At 39.1% G+C, this 21,986-nt stretch overlaps 1 protein-coding gene and 1 long non-coding RNA gene across 10 annotated transcripts in view; one reads left to right on the forward strand and one right to left on the reverse strand.

The window, feature by feature from the left end:
* ARHGAP5 (Rho GTPase activating protein 5) overlaps positions 1 to 21,986 on the forward strand; it is a 74,698-nt gene that overhangs the window by 19,561 nt on the left and 33,151 nt on the right. For 2 of the 9 annotated variants that reach the window (XM_036451340.2, XM_045585275.1), the window contains exon 3: positions 7,715 to 7,755. The exons of 6 other annotated variants lie outside the window; for them this stretch is intronic. In XM_036451340.2, the coding sequence (XP_036307233.1) occupies positions 7,715 to 7,741 (27 nt within the window). In that variant the 3' untranslated portion in view covers positions 7,742 to 7,755. Of the gene's footprint in view, positions 1 to 7,714; positions 7,756 to 18,451; positions 18,722 to 21,986 lie in introns of those variants that run through there. One more of the 9 variants, XM_045585271.1, reaches the window with a different exon arrangement.
* On the reverse strand, positions 317 to 16,480 carry LOC118726492. The gene is made up of 3 exons (XR_004990309.2): positions 16,470 to 16,480; positions 15,827 to 15,832; positions 317 to 491 (listed from the first exon to the last, which is right to left on the reverse strand). It is a non-coding gene; the product is annotated as an uncharacterized LOC118726492 (long non-coding RNA).

Raw genomic sequence — 21,986 nt, forward strand, 5'->3', positions numbered from 1 at the left:
GAGATCAGTCTGTTTCTGCTCCTGTGTTGAGCCTCTGCCCCCTCGTGGTCAGTGCACATCATAGCTACCGGATGGTCAGCCAGTTGTTTGGTCGTTTAGGCTTTTATATATATAGGTATTGCTGCTGTGAATAAAGGGTTACATATATTGTTTCTGATTGGTGTTTTGAAATTCTTGGGATATATTCCCAGAAATGGGGATTGTTGTGTTAAAGGCAGTTCCATTTTAAATACTTTGAGGAAACTCCATACTATTTTTCACAATGGCTGTATCAGTCTGCATTCCCACCAATAATGTACAAGGGTTCTCTTTTTTTCCACATCCTCCCCAGCACTTGTTGTTTGTTGTTTTATTGTTAGTATTTATTCTGACAGGTATGAGGTGATACCTCATTATAATTTTTATTTGCATCTCTAATGATTAGTGACCTTGAACATTTTTTCAGATGTCTATTGGCCATCCATATGTCATCATCTTTGGAGAAGTGTCTGCTAGGTGTACTGGTTAATAATGTGGATTTTAATCAAAGAAAACATGATAATTTCAAGAGAAATATCAAAAGTGTTTTATCAAAGTAATGTCCCATTGCTAGCTGCACATTTCCCCATCTTTCAGGTAATTTGTGGATACCATCCCAATAGAACTTTTCAGAAACCCAATTTTCCACTTCTTTGTATGTTTGAAGTGCACTCAAAAAGTGTATATGCCAGCAATCAGAACAAATAGTAATCTGAAGGAGCAACGTCTGTGAATACAGCTGGTGGGTTAATACTTCCCAGGCAAGATCTTTCAATGTGTCTTCAACTGATTTTGAAGTATGTGATGGTCCATCATCATGAAGTAAAATTACTTTACCATGTCTTCTAGAACATTGTTTTACAATCAAAGCCTGGTTCAAATTGATTATTTATTGTCGGTAGTGATCAGTATTAATTGTTTCACCTGGTTATAGGAGCTCATAATATACCACAACTTCCTGTTCCCACCAAACGCAGAGTATGGTCTTCTTTCCAAAGCAATTTGGCCTTGCAGTCAATGTTGATGATTGACCTGGATCAACCCATGATTTTGTGCATTTGGGGTTCTCAAAAAGAAAAAAACTTTTCATCACCAGTCACAATTTGCTGCAAAAAAGACTTCGTGCCCATTGAAGCAACATTTTACTGATGACTTTTCGGTTTTCCATTTGTCTTTAGTTCAGTTGATGTGGCACCCATTTTCCTTCCTATAAATATTTCCCATTGCTTATAAACGATCAGATATTGTTTGCTGAGCAATGTTTAATCTCTCTGCAAGTTGTTTTTGAGTTTGACACACATCTTCATCCAATAATGCTTGTAAATAGTTGGTCTTCAAACTTTTTCGGTTGACCTGGATGTTCTTTGTCTTTTACATCGAAATCATCACTTTTAAACCAGCGTTCACAAGTATCTTGAGATGGAGCATGTTCTCCATAAGCTTCCTGAAGTATTCAGCAGCACTTTTCTTAAAATAATGAATTATAATTTCCCACAAATGCTTTTTTTTTTTTTTTTTGGCACGAAATTCTACATTTTTAAGTGTAAAACTATCTATGATGTTAACAACTTAAGCAAATTGACATAGGAAGTTTTGAAGCTTGTCAATAAAACAAAGTAGCATACATATCAAATTGCATATATATCAACATTTGTGTAACTCTTATCTATTGAAAAAAAATCATTATTAATTAACTGGTACACCTAATATTCAGGTCCTTTGCCTATTTTTTATTTGAATTGTTTGTCTTCCTGGTATTCAGTTATATAAGTTCTGTTTCATGACTTAAATTTAAGTCTTTTATCCTTTTTAGTTCAATCTTATGTATAGTGTAAGTTGGTGGTCTAGTTTCATTTATTTTTGCATGTGCCTGTCCAATTTTCACAATACCATTTATTGAAGAGACTATCTTTACTCCATTGTATGCTCTTGCCTCCTTTAGCAAATATTAATTTGACCATAGAGATGTGGATTAATTTCTGGGATCTCTGTTGTGTTCCATTTGTCTATATGTTCTTAAGCTAGTAGCAGACTATTTTAAAATGGATTTGTAGTATAGTTTGATATCCTGTATTGATACCTTCAACTTGTTTTTCTTTCTTCAAGATTGCTAAAGCTATTCGGGGCCAATTTTTGGTCCCATGTAAATTTTTGGAATATTTTTTCTAGTTCTGTGAAATATCCCATTGGTGTTTTAATAGGAATTGCTTTGAATCTACAGATTGCTTTAGGTAGTATGGATATTTTAGTGATGTTAATTCTTTCAATCCATGAACAACGAATGGTATATGTTTCCATTTATTTGTATCTTCTTGAATTTCTTTGTTTAATGTCATATAGTTCTCCGAGTTACAGGTTTTATATCCTTTGTTAAATTTGTTCCTAGGTACCTTATTTGTTGTTGCAATAGTAAGTGGGATTGTTTCCTTAGTTTCTGTTTCTGATAGTTCATTATTGGTTTGTAAAAATGCCATCAATTTCTGGATCCTAATTTTATATTCTGCAACTAGTCTTTTCGGTGGTCTTCAGGGTTTTCTGTATACAGTATGACATCGTCTGCAAAAAATGACAGTTATACTTCCTCCTTCCCAATTAGATGCTTTTTATTTCTTCTTGTCTGATTGCTATGACTACAACATCCAGTACTATGTGGAATAAGAATGGTGAAAGCAGACGTCCCTGTCTTGTTCCTGATCTTAAGGAAAACACTTTTAGTATTTGCCCATTGTGTATGATGTTGGCTGTAGGTTTTTCACATATGGCCTTTGTTATGTTGAGGTATGATCCCTCTATTCCCACTTTGTTGAGAGTTCTTTATCATGTATGGGTGCTGGATTTTATCGAATGCTTTTTCTGCATCAATTGATATGATCGTGTGATTTTTATCTTTCATTTTATTTATGTGATATGGCACTTTTTTTGATTTGTGAATTCATTTCTGACTGATTATTTACATTCTTGCATCCCTGGAATAAATCCCATTTGATCATAGTGTATGATTTCTAAAAATTTATTGCTTGATCCAATATGCTAATATTCTGTTGAGAATTTTAGCATCCAGGTTCATTAGTGATATTGGCCTTAATTTTTTCCTTCTTGTGTCTTTATCTGATTTTGTTAATATTAGGATAATGTTGGGCTCATACTAAGAGCTTGGAAGTCTTGCATTCTATTGAATTTATATTTTGATGAGGATGGGTGTTAATTAGTTCTTTGAATGTTTGGTAAAATTTGCCTATGAAGCTATTTGGTCCAGGACTTTTGTTTGCTGGAAGTATTTTTTATTACTTCTTCAATGTCATTAGTTGTTATTGATCTATTCAGGTATCCTGCTTCTTCCTGATTCCATTTTGGAAGATTGTCTTTTCTAGGAATTTTTCCATTTTGCCCAGGTTGTCTACTTTGTTGGCATATAGTGGTTTCTAATATTTTCTTACAATCATTGGTATTTCTGTGATGTCTGTTGTTATCATTCTTCTTTCATTTCTGATTACATTTATTTGGGTCTGTTCTTTCTTGATGTGTCTAGTTAAAGGTTCATCAGTCATGTTTTTCCTTTCAAAAAAGAACCAACTTTTGGTTTCATTGACCTTTTGTATTTTTTTGTTCGTTTGTTTTTAGTTTTTCTCTAATTTTTATTATTTCCTTCATTTTACCTTGGCCTGTTCTGATTCCACTTCTTTTAGGTGTAAGGTTAGATTATCCAGTTGACTAGCAATTCTTTCTTGTGTATTCTATATTTCAGTTATGGCATTCTTCATTTCTGATTGATTATTTAACTTTTTATTTTTATATAATTTCAACTTAAAACTTGCAGGAAGAGTAAAAGGAGCTCTTGTGTACCTTTTCCTGAGATTTGCCAACTGTTTATATTTTGCCCTACTTGTTTGAGCTGTGTGTGCACATTGTGGTTTGCTTTTGAGCCCTTTAAGACCAGGTTGGAGATACGGGATTTTTTTTTTTTTTTTTTTTTTTTTAACCATTATAAACCTCATTGTGTATTTCCTAAGAAAACAAAGACATTTTCTTAAATAGTAACAGTACAGATACCAACATTAGGAAATTTAACAATTATAGAGTACTATAGTAGTCTCTTCTTATCTGTGAGTGATACATTGAGATTCCCAGTGACTGCCTAAAATTGTGGATAGTGTCAAGTCCTGTATATACTGTATGTTTTCTCCTATGCATATCTATAATAGAGTCTAACTTATAAGTTAGCACAGTAAGAGATTTAACAGCAGTAATTACTAATAAAGTAGAAAAATGATAATAATAGGCTGTAGTAAACATTATGTGATTATGGTATTATTGAGTAAAATAAGGGTACTTGAACATAAGCAGTGTGATACCAGGACAGTTGATCTGCTAACATAGCTGGCTATAAGTTAATAATAAGCTAATGGGGATATGCTGGACAAAGGGATAATTCATTGTCTTGGGCAAGATGAAGCAGAATAGCGAGAGGCTTCATTACACTAATCAGCACCTAATTTAAAACAAATGGCTTATTTCTAGAATTTTCCATTTCATATTTCTGGACCAAGAATTATGAAGGTAATTGAAACTGAGGAGGTGGGGGGAGAGTACTATATTATTTATTTTATTTATTTATTTTTGAAGCTTAAGTATTAGTATTTTATTTCCAGCACTCATGTTCATGCCTAAATTTAAAAAGTATGTTCTAGGCTCTAAGGAGGTCTTTTACAATACACTTATCTACTTGTGATGGAGAAATCAACAAGCACCAGCACATAATTTTTCAATTACATAATTTATATCCCATAAGAGACTATTTGGCTAGCACTCTTCTAAGCTGCAGTGCTATTTCACAGTACCACCTAGGGTTCCACTGATCCACACCTAGTGGTGCCTAAGAAACATCTATGCTTCCTACCTATGGGATTGGGCCTAAACCACCAGTCGGACATCCCTCTCACAATCTAGGACCATTGGCTCCTAACTGCTCATCTGCCTGATCACCCCTAATTGCACCCCCTGATGTCCTGGTCACCCCCAATTGCCCCCACTGCTGACCTGGTCTTCCCCAACTCCCCCCACCACCACCACTAGCCTGGTTGCCCCTCACAGCACCTCCCCTCCCTCCACTGCCAGCCTGATCGCCCCTCACTGCTCCCCTCTGCTGGCCTGGTTGCTCCTCACTGCCTCCCCAACCTGCTGGCCTGGTCACCTCTAATTGCCACTCTCCCCACCCCCTGCAGGCCTGGTGGCCCCATGTAGCCTGCTGCTCAGTCGTTTGGTCAGCCCTCACTAACCCTTCTGCTGGCCTGGTCATCCAGTTGTTTTGGTTGTAGCGGTCGCTTAGGCTTAGATATAGATGTAGATGTAGATGTAGATGTAGATGTAGATATTGATATTTTATGATTCCAAAATCCTTTTCTGTCTTTAACTTTTTAAAATCTGTTAAATCTGCATGAGTCTAACAATGACATGACATAATTTAACACAGGGTTGTTTTGGTGGGTTTTTTTATTTTTAGAAGTACATCAAATTAATTGTGCTGCTTTAGTCATTGGCATCTTAAATTCACTTAGTAATTTGTCTTTAATTTTTATTGTTATTTCTAGCCACAGATACAAATGGGAGTTAATAACAGATCTAGATTCTCTTATTCTACACTTGCAAATGGTTCATATATTTGATTCAGTGCTTTGTGTAATATATCCCTTGTCATTTGGTATCGGCCAGACTTTTTCCTTACTTGTATTGAAATGATGAGTTAGCTGAAACCGGTTTGGCTCAGTGGTAGAGTGTCGGTCTGCGGACTGAAAGGTCCCAGGTTCGATTCTGTCAAGGGCATGTACGTTGGTTGCGGGCACATCCCCGGTAGGGGTTGTGCAGGAGGCGGCTGGTCGGTGTTTCTCTCTCATCGACGTTTCTAGCTCTCCATCCCTCTACCTTCCTCTCTGTAAAAATTCAATAAAATATATATTTTTTTAAAAAAAGGAAATGATGAGTTAGGTTTGAGTTGTGCTTATAATCTATTTTCTGTTGACTTTACAGTGATCTTGGCTATCTTAACTTTTAGAGCTGTTATAGAATTCCCTTGCACTTTTATATTTTTTAATTTTTTTAAAATTTTCACCCAAAGATATTTTCCCATTGATTTTTAGGGAGAGTGGAAGAGAAAGGGAAACACAGAGAGAAAAACATCAATGTGAGAGAAACACATTGATTGGTTGCTTCCTGCATGATCCCTGACTGGGGCCTGGGTTGGAGAGCATGTAACCAAGATATGTGTCCTTGACCAGAATCAAACCCAGGACCCTTTGGTCCACAGACCAATGCTCTATCCACTGAGCCAAACAGGCTAGGGCTCCTTACGTTTTTATTATATAATAACACTAGGGGCCCAGTGCATGAATTTGTGCACTTTGAAAGGAACTATGGGCTATGAGGCTGCGGTAGGCACAAGGGCAGGTCTCAGCCCATCCTCCGTGTCCCTACCCAGCCCTTTCCGCTGCAGCCCCCTGTCCACTGGCAGCCCCATTCCCACTGCCACTGCTCCCACCTGCTGACTATGCAGAGCAATTGTGACCAACTCCAGCAGTAGGTGCAAGCAAGGCTTTCACCATCAGTGGGTACAAACAGCAGCTGCTGCCCAATAGCCCCTCAGGAACAGGGGGAGGTGGAGAAGCCCTCAGAGGCGATCAGGGCTGGCGCTGGGCACCGGCAGTGGGTGCGAGTGGCTGCTCATGTGCCAGCTGTGGGTGCAAGTGGGGCCGGCGCTGGCAATGGGTTCAAGCAGTGGCTCTGGCACTGGTTGAAGGTGCAAGTGGGTCTGTACTGGCAGCAGGTGTGAGCACCACGTGGGACCACGGCGGTGTGCAGGAGCAAAGAATTTTCAGTAACCATCAAAGGCTCTCCCTGATGACAGCGTCTGGTGCCCTAGCTCACCTTCTCCACCATCCTGTCATTGCCAACACCTGCCATGTTCTGCACATCCCCCCTTGTGGTCAGTGCACATCATAGCAACCAGTGTTCCGCTGTTTAGTCTATTTGCATATTAGCCTTTTATTATATAGGCTTGTTTTAATTTTTAAATTTATGTGTTATGATAGTGGAACTCCTAAGAAAATTGGAAAAATTATATTTTAGACACTTTTAGACCTATAGGTAATTTTTAAAGTCTGGTGTCACTCGAATGTTTGTTTTCTGGACTCTAATGTTTGTTTTCTGGACCTATGGTCTTAAAAAAAGAAACATACCAGTATATTACAATGCAACTTCATAGACACATTTTTATGCCACAGTTATATTTTAGGGTTTTGTATTTATATATGTACCATGAAATGCCTTGGATCTCTCTATGGCTAACAGTTATTCATGATATATATCTTAAAGCATTACAGACAGGCTAGAATACTTTAGTGCAGCTTAGTTTGCTTAAAAATTATTTTCATAGTATAAGTTGGATTTGAGTAATTAAAGATGTCTTATGTTTCAGTTCAATAAGCATTCACTAAAAACATGCTTAAGTCTGTAAAAAAGCTGTTGGAGGGTATAAAACGTTAAAAGAGCAGACAATACCCTGTGGTTGGGACAGGGTTAGGAAGTACTACTAGAGCAATTTAAGGAAGCATAATATAATAATAGTTAAGAGCACATGCTCTAGAGCCAGATTTTGGGGACTTACTAGCTGTGTAAGTTTGTAAATTTTTGTACTTTCTTCTAGAAAAACTATGACAATCCTACTTCTTAGAGCTGTTATAAGAAGTAAGTTCATGTTGATTTAATGTATTGGCACATGGTAAATATGTTAAGTAAAATTGTATACGATTTGTTGGTAGTATTGTTTAAGTGTAAGTATTAATGAAATGGAATACAGGGTGAGAATACCATAGAGTGGTTGGAGTTTCACAAAATTTCATGAAGTGTGTCAATTGCCATTTAAGAAGGAGAAAAGATATTTTAGATGGGGAAAATCACTTGTACAGAGGCATACAATTAAGACTAAGCAAGGTGAGAGATAGGACACCATCCTAATGTAGGGTATTTTGAAATAGCATTGCATTTATGAGTCTGCTAAACTGAAGAGCTAGTTTAAATCCAAAAGCAGTTTACTTATTAAACAGGTCCTGAACAATAAAGGAAGTTGGGTTGGACTTCAGGTTGCAAGATGGGAAGAGATTGTCAGAGGCTGGTGTAGGCATTCAGTTTTAAAGTGATAGGGGTACAGAGACTAAATGAGAAATCAACAAATCTAGAAGTTGATTCTTTAAGAAGACTAGAAAAAAACAGACAAATGTCTGGCAAGACTGTTAAGAAAAAAAAAGAAAGAAAAAGGCATACATAAACATTGAGAATGAAAAGGGGAACATAATTACAGATAGATCAGATTAAAAAGATAATAGAGAATACTATCAACAATTTTATGTCAACAAATTTGAAAGTTGAGAAACAAGCTAGTAGAAAAATATAATTGACCTCTATTAGAAAGTTTTGGAAAAATTCTGTAACTATTAAATAAGTTGTGAAACATTTAATTACATTTTGTAATTAAATAAGAATATCAGGCCCAGATAATTTTACAGGAGAACTTACAAGGAACAAATCATTGCAGTATTCTATAAACTGTTCCAGAAAATACATTCCTTAATTTATTCTCTGAAGTCATCTATCCTAGAACAGACAAGGATGGTATAAGAAAGGAAAATGATAGTCCCATTTTAATTATAAGTATACATGCATAATCATAATTTACGGGTCCATAGTCTCTTTTTAAAAATATATATATTTTATTGATTTTTTGCAGAGAGGAAGGGAGAGAGATAGTTAGAAACATCGATGGGAGAGAGTCATCGATCAGCTGCCTCCTGCATACCCCCTACTGGGGATGTGCCCGCAACAAAGGTGCATGCTCCTGACCAGAATCGAACCCGGGACCCTTCAGTCCGCAGGCAGACGCTCTATCCACTGAGCCAAACCAGTTTTGGCAAGGGTCCATAGACTCTTAATTGCAATTTTGATTTCCAGTAACCTGAAAATCAAAAGTTCTTTTCAAAAATTGGCAGCACAACCTATTTGACCTATTCTTGGCAAAACCTTAATCAAACTAATGTGGGACTACTTAAAATCAATGTTTCTCTTGAATATCCATACAGTTCACTGTAGAACTATTAATGTATTTGAGTATAGGGTACTCAATTTGCTGAGGTTGCTATATAAGATATTTATCTGGGCCGGCAAGGGCAGGTGGAAAGCTTGGTTTCCTCCATTGCTGGGGAAACCCAAGTCTCCTTCTGCCCTCCATGGCTGCAGCTATCTTGGTTGTTTTTTTTGCATATTTGCTCCTAGTTGGTTGGTGGGTACGGCTTGTGGGTGTAGCAGAGGTATGGTTAATTTGCTTATTACTCTTCTATTAGATAGTATGCTGAATGAATAGAATGTTTATGTGATGAGAGGGAACATAATATGTGTTCTTTAAAGGAGGTCACTGCAGCTGGTCATTGATCTAAGGCAGTGTTGGCATTCTTTCTGTAAAGAGCCAGATAATAAATATTTTAGGCTTTGAGAGTAATACAACCTTATTTTACTAGTTGCAACTAGTAAAATCTGTTGCAGTATAAATGTGCCATAGAAAATATGTAAATTGGTGAATTATGGCTATTTTCAAATACAGGCAGCAGGCTAGATTGAATCCCCAGGCCATAGTTTTGCTGACCCATGATCTATGGGAGAGAAATAGTACAAGACAAGACTTGAGAGTGGGGACTAAACTGGGATCTTTTAAGCAATGTTAGGAATTTTTGTTATTTAGACTAGTTGTAATTTGAAATTAGACAGTGATTGGATATGAGATCACATGGTTTTAGTGTGGAGAATGGGTTGAGTAACATTGAAAACCGGTTGGCATATTATAATACTCTAAATGAACCATGATGAAAACTTTGAGTAGTTGGAGTGGGAAGGGAGAATGGTGGCAATGAATAGAATGGATTTGAGATACTTAAAATCCGTAAGATTTGATGCTGTTTTGTATATGTGGTGTAGGGTGATGGTGATGAACAAAGTAGGAAAAATAGCTCATTGATTTCTAGCTTGTGCAGCTTCATCAGTTGATGGTGCTGTTCTTCGTGTATACAGTGTTTCCCAAACTTTTAACATACGTGTACCCCTTCAATAATTTTCGTAACGCTGAGTACCCCTCATACTCATGAGAACGTAGCATTAGATGCAGCTAAGCACGGTGCAGTGCATATCCCCACCAAACTCCGGTGCAATGTGTACCCCCACCAAACTCTTCCCGTACCTCCAGGGGTACGCGTACCACACTTTGGGAAACACTGTTCTGTAGAACATTGGAAATTTACCTGGTGTTGGAGTGTGAAAATTGTAATTTTGGTTTTAGAGTTCAAGTAGAGATGTTAGTTGGGTAATTATGAGTTCTCAGAGGAGATCTGAGTTAGAGATACATATTTAGTGGACAGTGAAGTAGTGGTGGCAATAGGTAAAATGACTCTGGGAGTGAATACAAAGCAGTGCCTATCAGAGCCTTGAGGAACTGCCAATGTTGAATGGCCAGATAGGAGGGATGATTCTTAAGAAAGGGTAGGTAGAGAATAACTAAGATTAAACCAGTTACCCTTTCTTAGCTGGCTCCTTTGCCTGTAAAATAGGAATAACAGATGGTCCCAGACTTAAAATGGTTCAACTTGTGGTTTTTTTTGTTTTCTTTACTTTATGAAGCCATACATATTCAGTGGAAACCATACTTTGCATTTTGATCATTTCCCAGACTAGCAATAAGCAGTACAGTATTGTATTCTCTTATGATGTTAGGCAGGGGCAGCGAGCCGCTATTCCCATTCAGGCATGCCATCATAAGGTTAAACGAATGATACTCTGCAGTGTACTATACTGCCAGCATTTTGTAGATAACTGTGTTCTGAGCATGTTTAAGGAAAGCTGGGCTAAACTCTGATGTTCAGTAGATTAGGTATATTAAATACATTTTTGACTTGCATGACATTTTCAACTCATGATAGGCTTATTTGGATATACCTCATAAGTTGAGGAGCATCTGTGTAATACTTTTCTTGGAATTATGCTAGAAATTGGAACTATGCTTTTTATTTACTAGAGTACACATTTGCCTTTTAGTAAAACAAACTGACATATAGATGGTAAAGTTTGGTAAAAAAAAAAAAAAAGGATTATCAGGTTAAGGGATTGCCTTCAACCATTCAGCCAACAGCAGGGTAATACAATGCTGATTTTCAGCCCTGCTGAATATCAAAGTCCATTAGCCTTCTAGTATATATATACACACACACACACACACACACACACACACACTACCACTGGTCTTTGCCTCCAGCAAATTTGTACATATTGAGTCCCAGTTATTAATTATTGAGTAACAGTAATTAAAACATGCAGTGTCTGACTATTTAATGTTAGTAAATAGTGAATTGATATCGTAAATAGTGAAATGACTAATATGGTAGTCATTTAGAATGTAGTAAAATCTTAGGTTTAGAATTATTTGACTTCTAAAACCTCAGTCTTATATTAAGTAAAATGCCTTTTTAAAATACTGTTAACCCAGCAGTGGTGGCCAGAATTTTCTCTTGAACCATAAAGTGTTAATTTAGATATGAAAATAATAAAATATAGGAAAACATTTTGGTATTGCGCTGTTGTTTGTATCAAAATGCATAAGTTATAGATTATAAGTACTTTTCATTTATAATAAATATCACTTAACCTCTTGGCAGATAATTTGTTGTTCACATCTGAGAGAAACTAGTTTCTTGAAAGAATTTCAACTAAGACTAAATAAAAATTGCTAGCGAAACCGGTTTGGCTCAGTGGATAGAGCATCAGCCTGCGGACTTAAGGGTCCCGGGTTCGATTCCGGTTAAGGGCACGTATCTTGGTTGCGGGTACATCCCCAGTAGGAGGTGTGCAAGAGGCAGCTGATGGATGATTCTCTCTCATCGATGTTTTTATCCCTCTCTCTTCCTCTCTGTGAAAAAAATCAATAAAATATATATATTTTTAAATTGTCTGCTAAATGGCTTACTGTAGAAATAGTAATACTTATAGATCCAATACAGATCAGGTAGGCTTGTACTTGTTTAGTAAACAAGATCGTTTTACAAAATCTTGAGCTTCTTGAAAGTTTCAGATTTTCTTTTCTTATTTTTGGGGAATATGTTGGTTAGATTTTCTTGGCAGTTGATACAGGGTCTTCATTATAATCCATTATTACCTGCAAGCATTTCCTTCAGGGGTTGGTGGAAGTGAGAATTACTTTTGTAAAGGAAGTATGTTCAGAAGAATGAGAAAGCTGCTTTCCCAGACCCCTCAACTAGCATCTTTTGCCTAGAGTTGGGTCCTGTATCCATCCATTCCTAACCAGTAAATTCTGACCAGAGGAATAGAATTACGCTACTGAGTGTAAGCCCAAGCCTTTATTCCTAGGGCTCTGGGTGAATTTTGGCTTTCCCCCAATTGGGATTAATTTTGTAAAGGATGGAAATCGCAATATCTACTATAGGCAAGGTATATATTTTGTTCATAATTGATCTCTATAGTCTAGCACAGTGTATTATATTGTGATCAGTTGAAGTCAGTGTGAGTATATGGCTTTGTGTTTGTAGTTGTAATTAAAGAGTTGTTTATGTGTTTGTTTAAGTAATTAGAATTTATTTTGATTCAAGGAAACTCAATTCATCAAACATCTTACTGAATGCCCGCTATACGGAATCACTGTGAAGCTAAGGTTACATGGATAACTTATTTATTCATTCTGCTCTCAAATTCAGTCTAGTAAAATTGATTTTATTGAAAATTAAACATTTTTTTATTTTTAAAAATATATATTTTATTGATCTTTCACATAGAGGAAGGGAGAGGGATAGAGAGTTAGAAACATCAATGAGAAATAAACATTGATCGGCTGCCTCCTGCATACCCCCTACTAGGGTTGTGCCCGCAATGGAAATGACAATTGTTATTATTGTAAAACTTATAGGAAAGTGTATAGGGTTGTCAATTTTATGTGCTATTATATTTGGTATACTACATATTTTCCCACTCAATCCAAGAAGACTTATTTTTATAATTTTGTAATAATTATTTTTGGTTTTATAATTAGCTTTATGATTTCTAGCTCTGTAATGTTTTCATTTCAGTATTGTGAAAGAGTCCTCAAGTAAATAAGGCTTATTCTATGACTGTATAAAGAGAAACTCCAGTAGAAGCACTGCTTTTTAAAGCAGTAATTTTTAATATTTCCAATTTTTTTAAAAATAAATTTTTATTAATTTTAGAGAGGAAGGGAGATGGAGAGAGAGAAACATCAGTGATGAAAGAGAATCATTGATTGGCTGCCCTCTGCACGCCCTCTTCTGGGGGTTGAGCCCACAATCTGGGCGTGAACCCTTGATCTGAATCGAACCCATGACGCTTCAGTCTACAGGCCAACGCTCTATCCACGGAGCCAAACCAGAGAGGGCATATTTCCAATTCTTAGAGCAAAACAAAAGGGTATGACCAAAGTGACCTTGTGATTTTATCTAACTTTGTTCAAATAGAAAATATACTTTGCATATCGATACTTTGTATAGAGTGTTTGTTTTGATCTTTTTTGAAATTGTTGTTAGCCTTTAAAAATCTCAGCATAGGTTTGGGTATTTTCCCTGGGAAAAAATGCACGTGCACAAAATTTTATTAGTATTTTAAGGATTTCATGTATTTGTTAAATCTGTGGATTCCAACATAAGAAGAAACTCTGTTGATGGTAGGGAGAAGGAAGACACACTGAAATTTTTCTTCATTCTTCACTGATGCTCTGATTGGCAGCCATTAGAGTAACAGAAAGTACCTAAAAGATAAGATGGGAAGCAAAGGGAGAAGCAATAGTTTTAAGAATGAAATGCTGGGTATAATATAAAACTTACTTTAATTTGAATACACTTTTAAAATATATATTTAGGAAAGTTGGGAAGAATTCTCCCCATTATTCACTTGAATAGCTAGGTGTTTTGCTAGGCTCCTTTTCAGGTGATTCCAGGTGCATTGTTTGTTTGTTTGTTTGTTTGTAGAGTTTTAATGGCAATAATAGAATACCTACCAGTTAGATGATATGTGTTGAAATGCTTAATAGGAATATGCTGTCTTAGAATTAAATTAATGCTAGAACTAGTTTATGTGTTAGTGTATAGAAGAATCCAGACCACATTTATTTTCTCTTCACTTTTTTCACCTAATGTTAACTTAAAGCAAGCATGTCAAACTCAAAGGCAAACACAGGCCAAATAAACAAGTTTTAAGTTTTGGGGGGCCACAATAAAACAAAAGCTTCAATTTTCATAGAAACATAGGTTTATTTTGATAGAGACAAGCTGAATACAAAGGGCTGAAATAAAATAAATGAGTACCGTAATCATTAACATAAAACAATGTTTTAATAAAAATTAGTATTTTTTCTTGAACATTAACTTAGCAGACACTGAATAACTACCCAAACTAATAAGCATAATGCAAATAAACCTATTTTTCTTGTTATCCGAAAGTGAAATATTTTCTGTTGCATACACCAAGCAAGTCAGATGTGGCAATCAGTTGCTAAAATATTAGCTGCTAGTATTAGTGGAGAGAAATGGTGCACCTGTGCATAAGGCATGTAAGGAAAATGAATGCAACACGGTTATAGTAATCAGTCATTAGCGAACGTTGTAGTTCGTTATTAATAATAGCTATGATAAACACTGATAACCGGGGGGCAGAAGCTCAACGCAGGAGTGGAAACCACAGGCATGGAATCATGGAACAGACCAGTGAATCTCAGGGGGTAGGGGGAAGGGCAGGAAGAAATTAACCAAAGATTTTATATGCATACTAGTGGCCCTGTGCACAGTGGGGTCCCTCAGCCTGGCCTGTGGGGATTGGGCCAAAATCAAACTGGTGCATGGAAACCGGCTTTCCAACACCCCCTGATGGGTTCCAGATTGCAAGAGGGCACAGGCCAGGCCAAAGGACCCCGCCTATGCCGTGCACTGATCCTTTAGTTATATGTATAACAGGATACTGTAAAAACTTAGTTATGAAGTTTTTATTAACATGTTTTTTACATACTGTTATGTTGGCTGGGCCACAAGTTTGACATGCTTGGCTTAAAGGTGTGAAAGACCCTTCACAACATCCCTGATTTTCAAAGTGTGTTTTGATTTCCATCTATCATCTATAGCTTTTATAGACTTTTTTTTAAAGGGGGTTAACTAGCCTGGCCTATTTGTTCAGTGTTTAGAGTGTTGTCATGTGGACCAGAGAGTCCCAGGTTCAATTCCCAGACGAGTATATACCTTGGTTGCATGTTCCCCAGCCCCATAAAAGCAGGAAGCCACCAATCAAAGGGTCTCTCTCACATGTTTCCCTCTCCCCCTCCCCTTCCCCCCCTTTTCCCTTTCCATCACTCTCCCCCTCCTCCTCCCCCTCTGCTGCCGCTGGTTGCTGGTTGGTTGCTGTCTGCAGGACGATTGGTCAGGGCTGGACACCCCCCCCCTCCCGCTACTGCCACTGGTCACCATATGCAATTGGGCCCCCTCTTGCACCCATCTTGGCCTGGCACCACCCACTCACCTGCTCTGCGATCCTGCTGCAGTCCTGCTTTCATCAGGGCCCATTAGGGCCTGCAGCATCTCCACTGCTCCCAGCACTGCATTGCCAGCACTCCTGTTCCACTCCTGTTCCATTGTCAGCACTCCTGTTCCACGCAAATGTCATAGTGAGCTGTCGAACTCCCAGTTGAACAGCTGCCTGAAGGGAAAGTTTGCACATTAGGCTTTTATTATACAGGATGTTTTGTTTTTCTTACTTCATTGTAAGCCTTTGGGGGGCAGTTAATGATTATCATTCATTTTTGTGTACCCTACAGTAGCGTTTCTCAATCTTGAGTTCTGTATTGACCTATTTTTAAAGTTAAAATTTTGAGTTTTCCAAAATAAGTCTGTGGCCATCTTCTAAACTTGAATTCTTGGTCAACCTTGCTTTTTTTAGCCTAGCAGAGTGGTTTTCAACTAGGTCAAATTTGCCCTCCAGGGATCATCTGGCAATGTCTGGAGACATTTTTGGCTGTTATAACTGAAATGGGGAATTGCTGCTATCCTGTTTCCCCGAAAATAAGACAGTGTCTTATATTAATTTTTGCTCCCAAAGATGCGCTAGGTCTTATTTTCAGGGGATGTCTTATTTTTCCATGAAGAAGAATACGGTACACATTTATTGTTAAATGAAAATAAAGGAAATTTATTACCTGTATACGGTACGGTAGTACGGTAGTTGTCAACACACACCAGACAAACTGTGAATCCTACAGTATCAAGAATTTACTCATTTATTCAATGACAATCATGTCATCATCTTCTGGAACATCATCATAATAATCCAATTCCTGAATTTCCTGGTGAATTTCTTGTGACTCCATTTCTTTCAGAATCAGTGGACCAAATCTCTCATGTTTAGCCTAGGGGGGCCTTATTTTCGGGGGATGCCTTATATTTCACTCAGAAGGAAACCTGTAAGTAGGTCTTATTTTTCATAGGATGTCTTATTTTCGGGGAAACATGGTAGTATCTATTGGGTAGAGGCAAGCAATGCTGCTAAATCTCCTATAATAAGTGATGCTCCACAAAAACAGATTATACAATCCAAAGTGTCAATAATATTATATAAAGAATGTGGTCTTTAAGGAGATTCCTGTGAGATTCTAAAAGTAATTCATACAAATCATGTTTGTACCTGCTCATTAGGAAAGACATGTTTTTCCTCATAGGTGGTAGATTTTACTTCCCAAAATATATTTTGAAGAAGGAGCTACTGTGGTCCAAAGCTACATGCTATTGCTATTTGTCCCACATAGCTCATCTTTATTCTGCTATAAAATATGTTTTCATTTTATTGTCACAGATTTACTTGAGATTGCCATAACTTCTTATTAGATTACTAGCGACCAGTTGTAGGAATATTCCTGCAAGACTTCCCTCCCACCACCCCCACCTCTCCCATCCCCCCATTTCTCCTGCTGGGCTGGGCAGGGCAGGGTGGGTGGTCCACTGTCTCAGCAGCCCCAAGCACTGCTACCACTGCTGTGTGTCCCACCTTGCCCACCCTACCAGCCACGCCCGCTGCCCCCACTGCCTCTTGCCTCCGCTGCCGCCGCCACCGCCACCGCCACCTCCACCTCCTCCTCCTCCTCCTCCTCCTCCTCCTCCTCCAGTGCCTTGCTTGCACTGCTGCTGTGCGCCTCGCCCCGCCCCGCCCAGCACGCGATGCCACAGCGGCCTTGCTTTCCACTTAAGCTCCCCTCTTCCTTCTATTCTGTCTTCAGTCTTCACTCCTCCCTCCCTCCACGAATGCAGATTAATCGCCATCTTTGTTGGGTTAATTTGCCTACTCACTCTGATTGGCTGGTGGGCATGGGTTGTGGGTGTAGTGGAGTGATGGTTAATTTGCATATTACTCTATTAAGTAGGATTGCAATGAACTTTCTTAAAAAAATCATTTAAATTTGAGATAATTGCAGGTTAACACGCCATTGTGAGATAATGCAGAGATCTCTTTGCCAAGTTTCCCACAAAAATAGCATCTAAAAGTATGGAGTAATATTGCAATAAGGGTGTTGATATTAATGTGATCCACAGATTCTTATTTAGATTTCCCCAGTTTTACTTATATTCATTTGTGTGTGTGTATTTCGTTCTATGCAATTTTTCACATGTAGATTTGTGTATCTGTCACTAACATATCTTTCCTGTTGTCCTTTTATAACAATACCTTCTCCTCATTCCCTTCCATATATAACCCATCCCTAGCAACCCAACCACTGATAGGTTTTCCTTTTTATCATTTTATAATTTGACAGTTCCAGGATGATATATAAATGGGATCATAGAGCATGTAACTTTCTAGGATTGATTTTTTTTTTTAATTCAGTATAATTCCTTTGAGATTTAGACAAGTTCAGGTCATTCCACCATTCAGTCGCTGGAGATATATATATATATATATATATATATATATATATATATATATCAATAGTTTCTTTTTATTCCTGAGTAATATTCCATGTATAAATATAGCACAGCTTTATAACCTGTTGTAGGACATCTGTATTATTCCTAGTTTGGGGCTATTATGAATAAATTTGCTATGAACAATCAAGGACAGATTTTTATATAAATATAAATTTTCATTTCTCTGGGATAAAACCCCAAGAGTGCAGTTTGTGGGTCATATGCTAATTTTATATTTATTTTTACAAGAAACTTTTCTAGAGTGGGTATACTATTTTAAATTCCCACCAGCAATGTATAATTGCTACTATTTCGCCATATTCTCACCATCATCGTTGGTACAGTACCTTTTTTAAATTAAATTTTTAAAAACTAATTTTTAGGGAGAGGGAGAAACACATGACAAGAGGGAGAACTGGCTGCCTCTTGCATACCCCCTCCCGGGGATTGAGCCCACAAAGCATGCATGAGCTCTGACCAGGAATCAAACCAGCAACCTTTCAGTGCACAGGTGACACCCAACCTATAAAGCCACACTGAATGTTGCTTCTGGGCGATACTGTTAATAAACATTTCTAATCTCTCTCCCTGCAAAATACATGTATGTAGCCACTGTATAAAATTCAGATTAATTAGGCATTAAAACCATCTGCAATGTGGCCCTTGCCTACCTTCATTATTAATTCCTATACATAGTTTTTAGTTCCAGGTGTGTTGAAATAGTAGCTATCTGTTGTAATGATTAGATTATACATATAATATTACCAAATTCGTAATACACAGGGTGGGGCAAAAGTAGGTTTACAGCCAAATCTGGTTTGGCTCAATGGATAGAGCGTCGGCTTGGGGACTGAAGGGTTCTGGGTTCAATTCTGGTCAAGGGCATGTACCTTGGTTGTAGGCATATCCCCAGTAGGGAGTGTGCAAAAGGCAGCTGATCGATCACTCTCTCTCATCGATGTTTCTAACTCTCTCCCTTCCTCTCTGTACAAAATCAATAAAATATATTTTTTTAAATAGGTTTACAGTTGTTTATAAGGAATACAATAATCCTATCTAATAACTAATATGCAAATTAGCCATCACTTCGCTACACCCACAAACCACACCCAACAGCCATGCCCAATAGCCAATCAGAGTGAGTATGCAAATTAACCGCAACCAAAATGGTCACAGCCACAGAGAGCAGGAAGGAGGCTTGGGTTCCCCTAGCAATGGAGAAAGCCAAGCTTTCCAAACATCCTTGCAGGCCCAGGCCTCCATTCAGGGGTACAAAGTTTCAATTATAGAAGGTAAATAAATTCTAACAGAAATGGTGGCAGCCATGGAGCTGGAAGAGCAGGAGGCTAGGGTTGCACCAGGCAATGGAGGAATCCAAGCTTCTGCAGCTCTGGCCCGCCAAGGCCTCCACTCCAGGCTACAAAGTTTCAATTATAGAAAATATATAAATTTCAACAGAAATGGCTGCTGCCATGGAGCGAGCAGGAGGCTTGGCTCTGCTCTAGGCTACAAAGTTTCAATTGTAGAAGATAAATAAACCCCAGATACCAGGGCCTCAACTTGGGTGGGGGGGAGGGGGTGGCTGGCCTGCAAACCAACACAGGCCCCTTGCCCAAGCCACTCCATGCCCCAAGGGAACCCCCCACCCTGATCCAGGACACCTTCAGGGCAAACCAGCCAGCCTGCATCTGTGCACCAGGCCTCTGTCCTATCTAATAAAAGAGTAATATGCAGATTGACCATCACTGCAACACACAATATGGCCGCCCCCATGTGGTCAAAGATCCTGCCCCCATGTGGACACAAGGTGGCAGCAGGGGAGGGCAGTTGGGAGGGACTAGGCCTGCAAGGGAGGGCAATTGGGGGCAATCAACCCTGCAGGGGAGGGCAGTTAGGGGTGACCAGGCTGGAAGAGGCGGGAAGTTGGGGGCAAACAGGCCATCAGGGGAGCAGATAGACATCAATCAGGCTGGCATGGGAGTGGTTAGGGGGTGATCAGGCTGTCAGGCAGAAGCAGTTAGAGGCAATCAGGAAAGCATGCAGGCGAGCAGTTGGGAGCCAGCAGTCCTGGATTGTGATCAGGCCTAAATGAGCAGTCAGACATCCCTTGAGGGTTCCCAGATTAGAGAGGGTGCAGGCTAGGCTGAAGGATACCTCCCCACCATGCACGAATTTCGTGCACTGGGCCTCTAGTTAATAAATAATAACAGAATAAACTCTGTTTTGAGTATTAACAACTGAACCTACTTTTACTCCACCGGGTATACTAAGCAATAAACAAATGGCAAATTCTAGTAATTTCTGAGAGCTTATATTGGTATATGGTATGTTTAGAAGAGTGAGTGAACTGTGGATAGACTAGATTTTTTTTTTTTAATATATTTTTATTGATTTTTTTACAGAGAGGAAGAGAGGGATAGAGAGTCAGAAACATCGATGAGAGAGAGACATCAATCAGCTGCCTCCTGCACACCCCCTCCTGAGGATGTGCCCGTAACCAAGGTACATGCCCTTGACTGGAATCGAACCTGGGACCTTTCAGTCCGCAGGCTGACACTCTATCCACTGAGCCAAACTGGTTTTGGCTAGACTAGATTCTTTCTAAATCCTGAAATGTTCCCAACCTCATCTCTTCTTTTATAAGTTCTTTCTTTTAAAGTCTGGGTTTAAGCCTATGTCTAATTATTTTGACACATAATCATATGATGTTTTGTATGTGTTACTAATTAAATGACACAGTGAGATGTTTTTTCTTCACAATAGTCTTGAGGCTTGGTGCACGGATTCGTGCATGTGGGTGTGTGTGGCCTCCGGGGATTATACTCTGTGGGACTGGCACTCATCCCTGAGTGGCTGTGGATATCTCCCTCCCCCCAACACTCCTCCCCCCTCCCCTCGTCCCCTTCCCCTGTCCCCCCGAGGACTGCTGAATGAGGAAATTAGTCTGAGCTGATATTTTGGGGTAATGTCTTGGGTAAAAGTGTGTTCTGTGTCCTGGAGGAACCTGGCAGAAAGCTTTGTACCCCAGAGCCACTCAGTGAATGTCCTTTATGTGTGATGTCAGGTCAGTGACACCATCAGGAATGTTCAGAGCATCTGTGCTCCAGGATCCTCAGCCATCAGGACAGCCTCCCCGTGGAGTCCACAGTCACATCTCCTCTTGCCATCTGCCTATGCCAGCCCCCTGCGCTCTTTCTAGAACACACGTTAGAGGGCCTGCATCAGCTGATGGGTCAGGCAGAATCTGGATTGTCTCAGGTATTTGATATGTGCAGAGACTCAGCCTCATCCTGGGCCTGCTAATGACTGCTCCCACTGCGGGAGCAGCCGCTCATCCCTGTCAGCTGAATAGCGCTCCCACTGTGGGAGCGCACTGACCACCAAGGGGAAGTGCCTGCAATGAGCATCTGCCCCCTGGTGGTCAGTGCGTATCATAGCAACAAGTCAACTGGTTGTTCTGGTTTTTCCACTGTTCAGTTGCTGGACTTTTATATATATATATATAGGTCATCTGTTTGGTGAAGTAAATGCCTCTACTTCCATTCATTCATTTTTCTTTTTAATCCTCACCCGAGGATATACATGTTTTTTAAAGTTACTTATTTTTTTTCATTAAAGTTTATTCCCCAGTAATGAGCAGGACTCATCACAGAGGTAGATAATTCAGAATTGAAGGAGTGGGGAGAGGAGAAAGGACCCACCTGGGCTGCCTCCACAGATGGAGATGGAGAGAGCAGCACGTGGAGGGTCAGGTGAGCATTTTGAGGGGAGGAACAGGAAAGGGTTGGACCCAGGGCGGAACAGGAAGGGGTGGGCTCCAGGGCAGTTCAGCACGCGCTGATTGGTGGTTCAATGAATTGGGGATGTCTCTGTGGCAGATGCCAGTAATGTCATAACTCCGCCCACTAGTTGGGGGGAGGGAGG

The sequence above is a fragment of the Pipistrellus kuhlii genome, unplaced genomic scaffold (genome assembly GCF_014108245.1).
Source record: "Pipistrellus kuhlii isolate mPipKuh1 unplaced genomic scaffold, mPipKuh1.p scaffold_m20_p_1, whole genome shotgun sequence".
NCBI lineage: Eukaryota > Metazoa > Chordata > Mammalia > Chiroptera > Vespertilionidae > Pipistrellus > Pipistrellus kuhlii.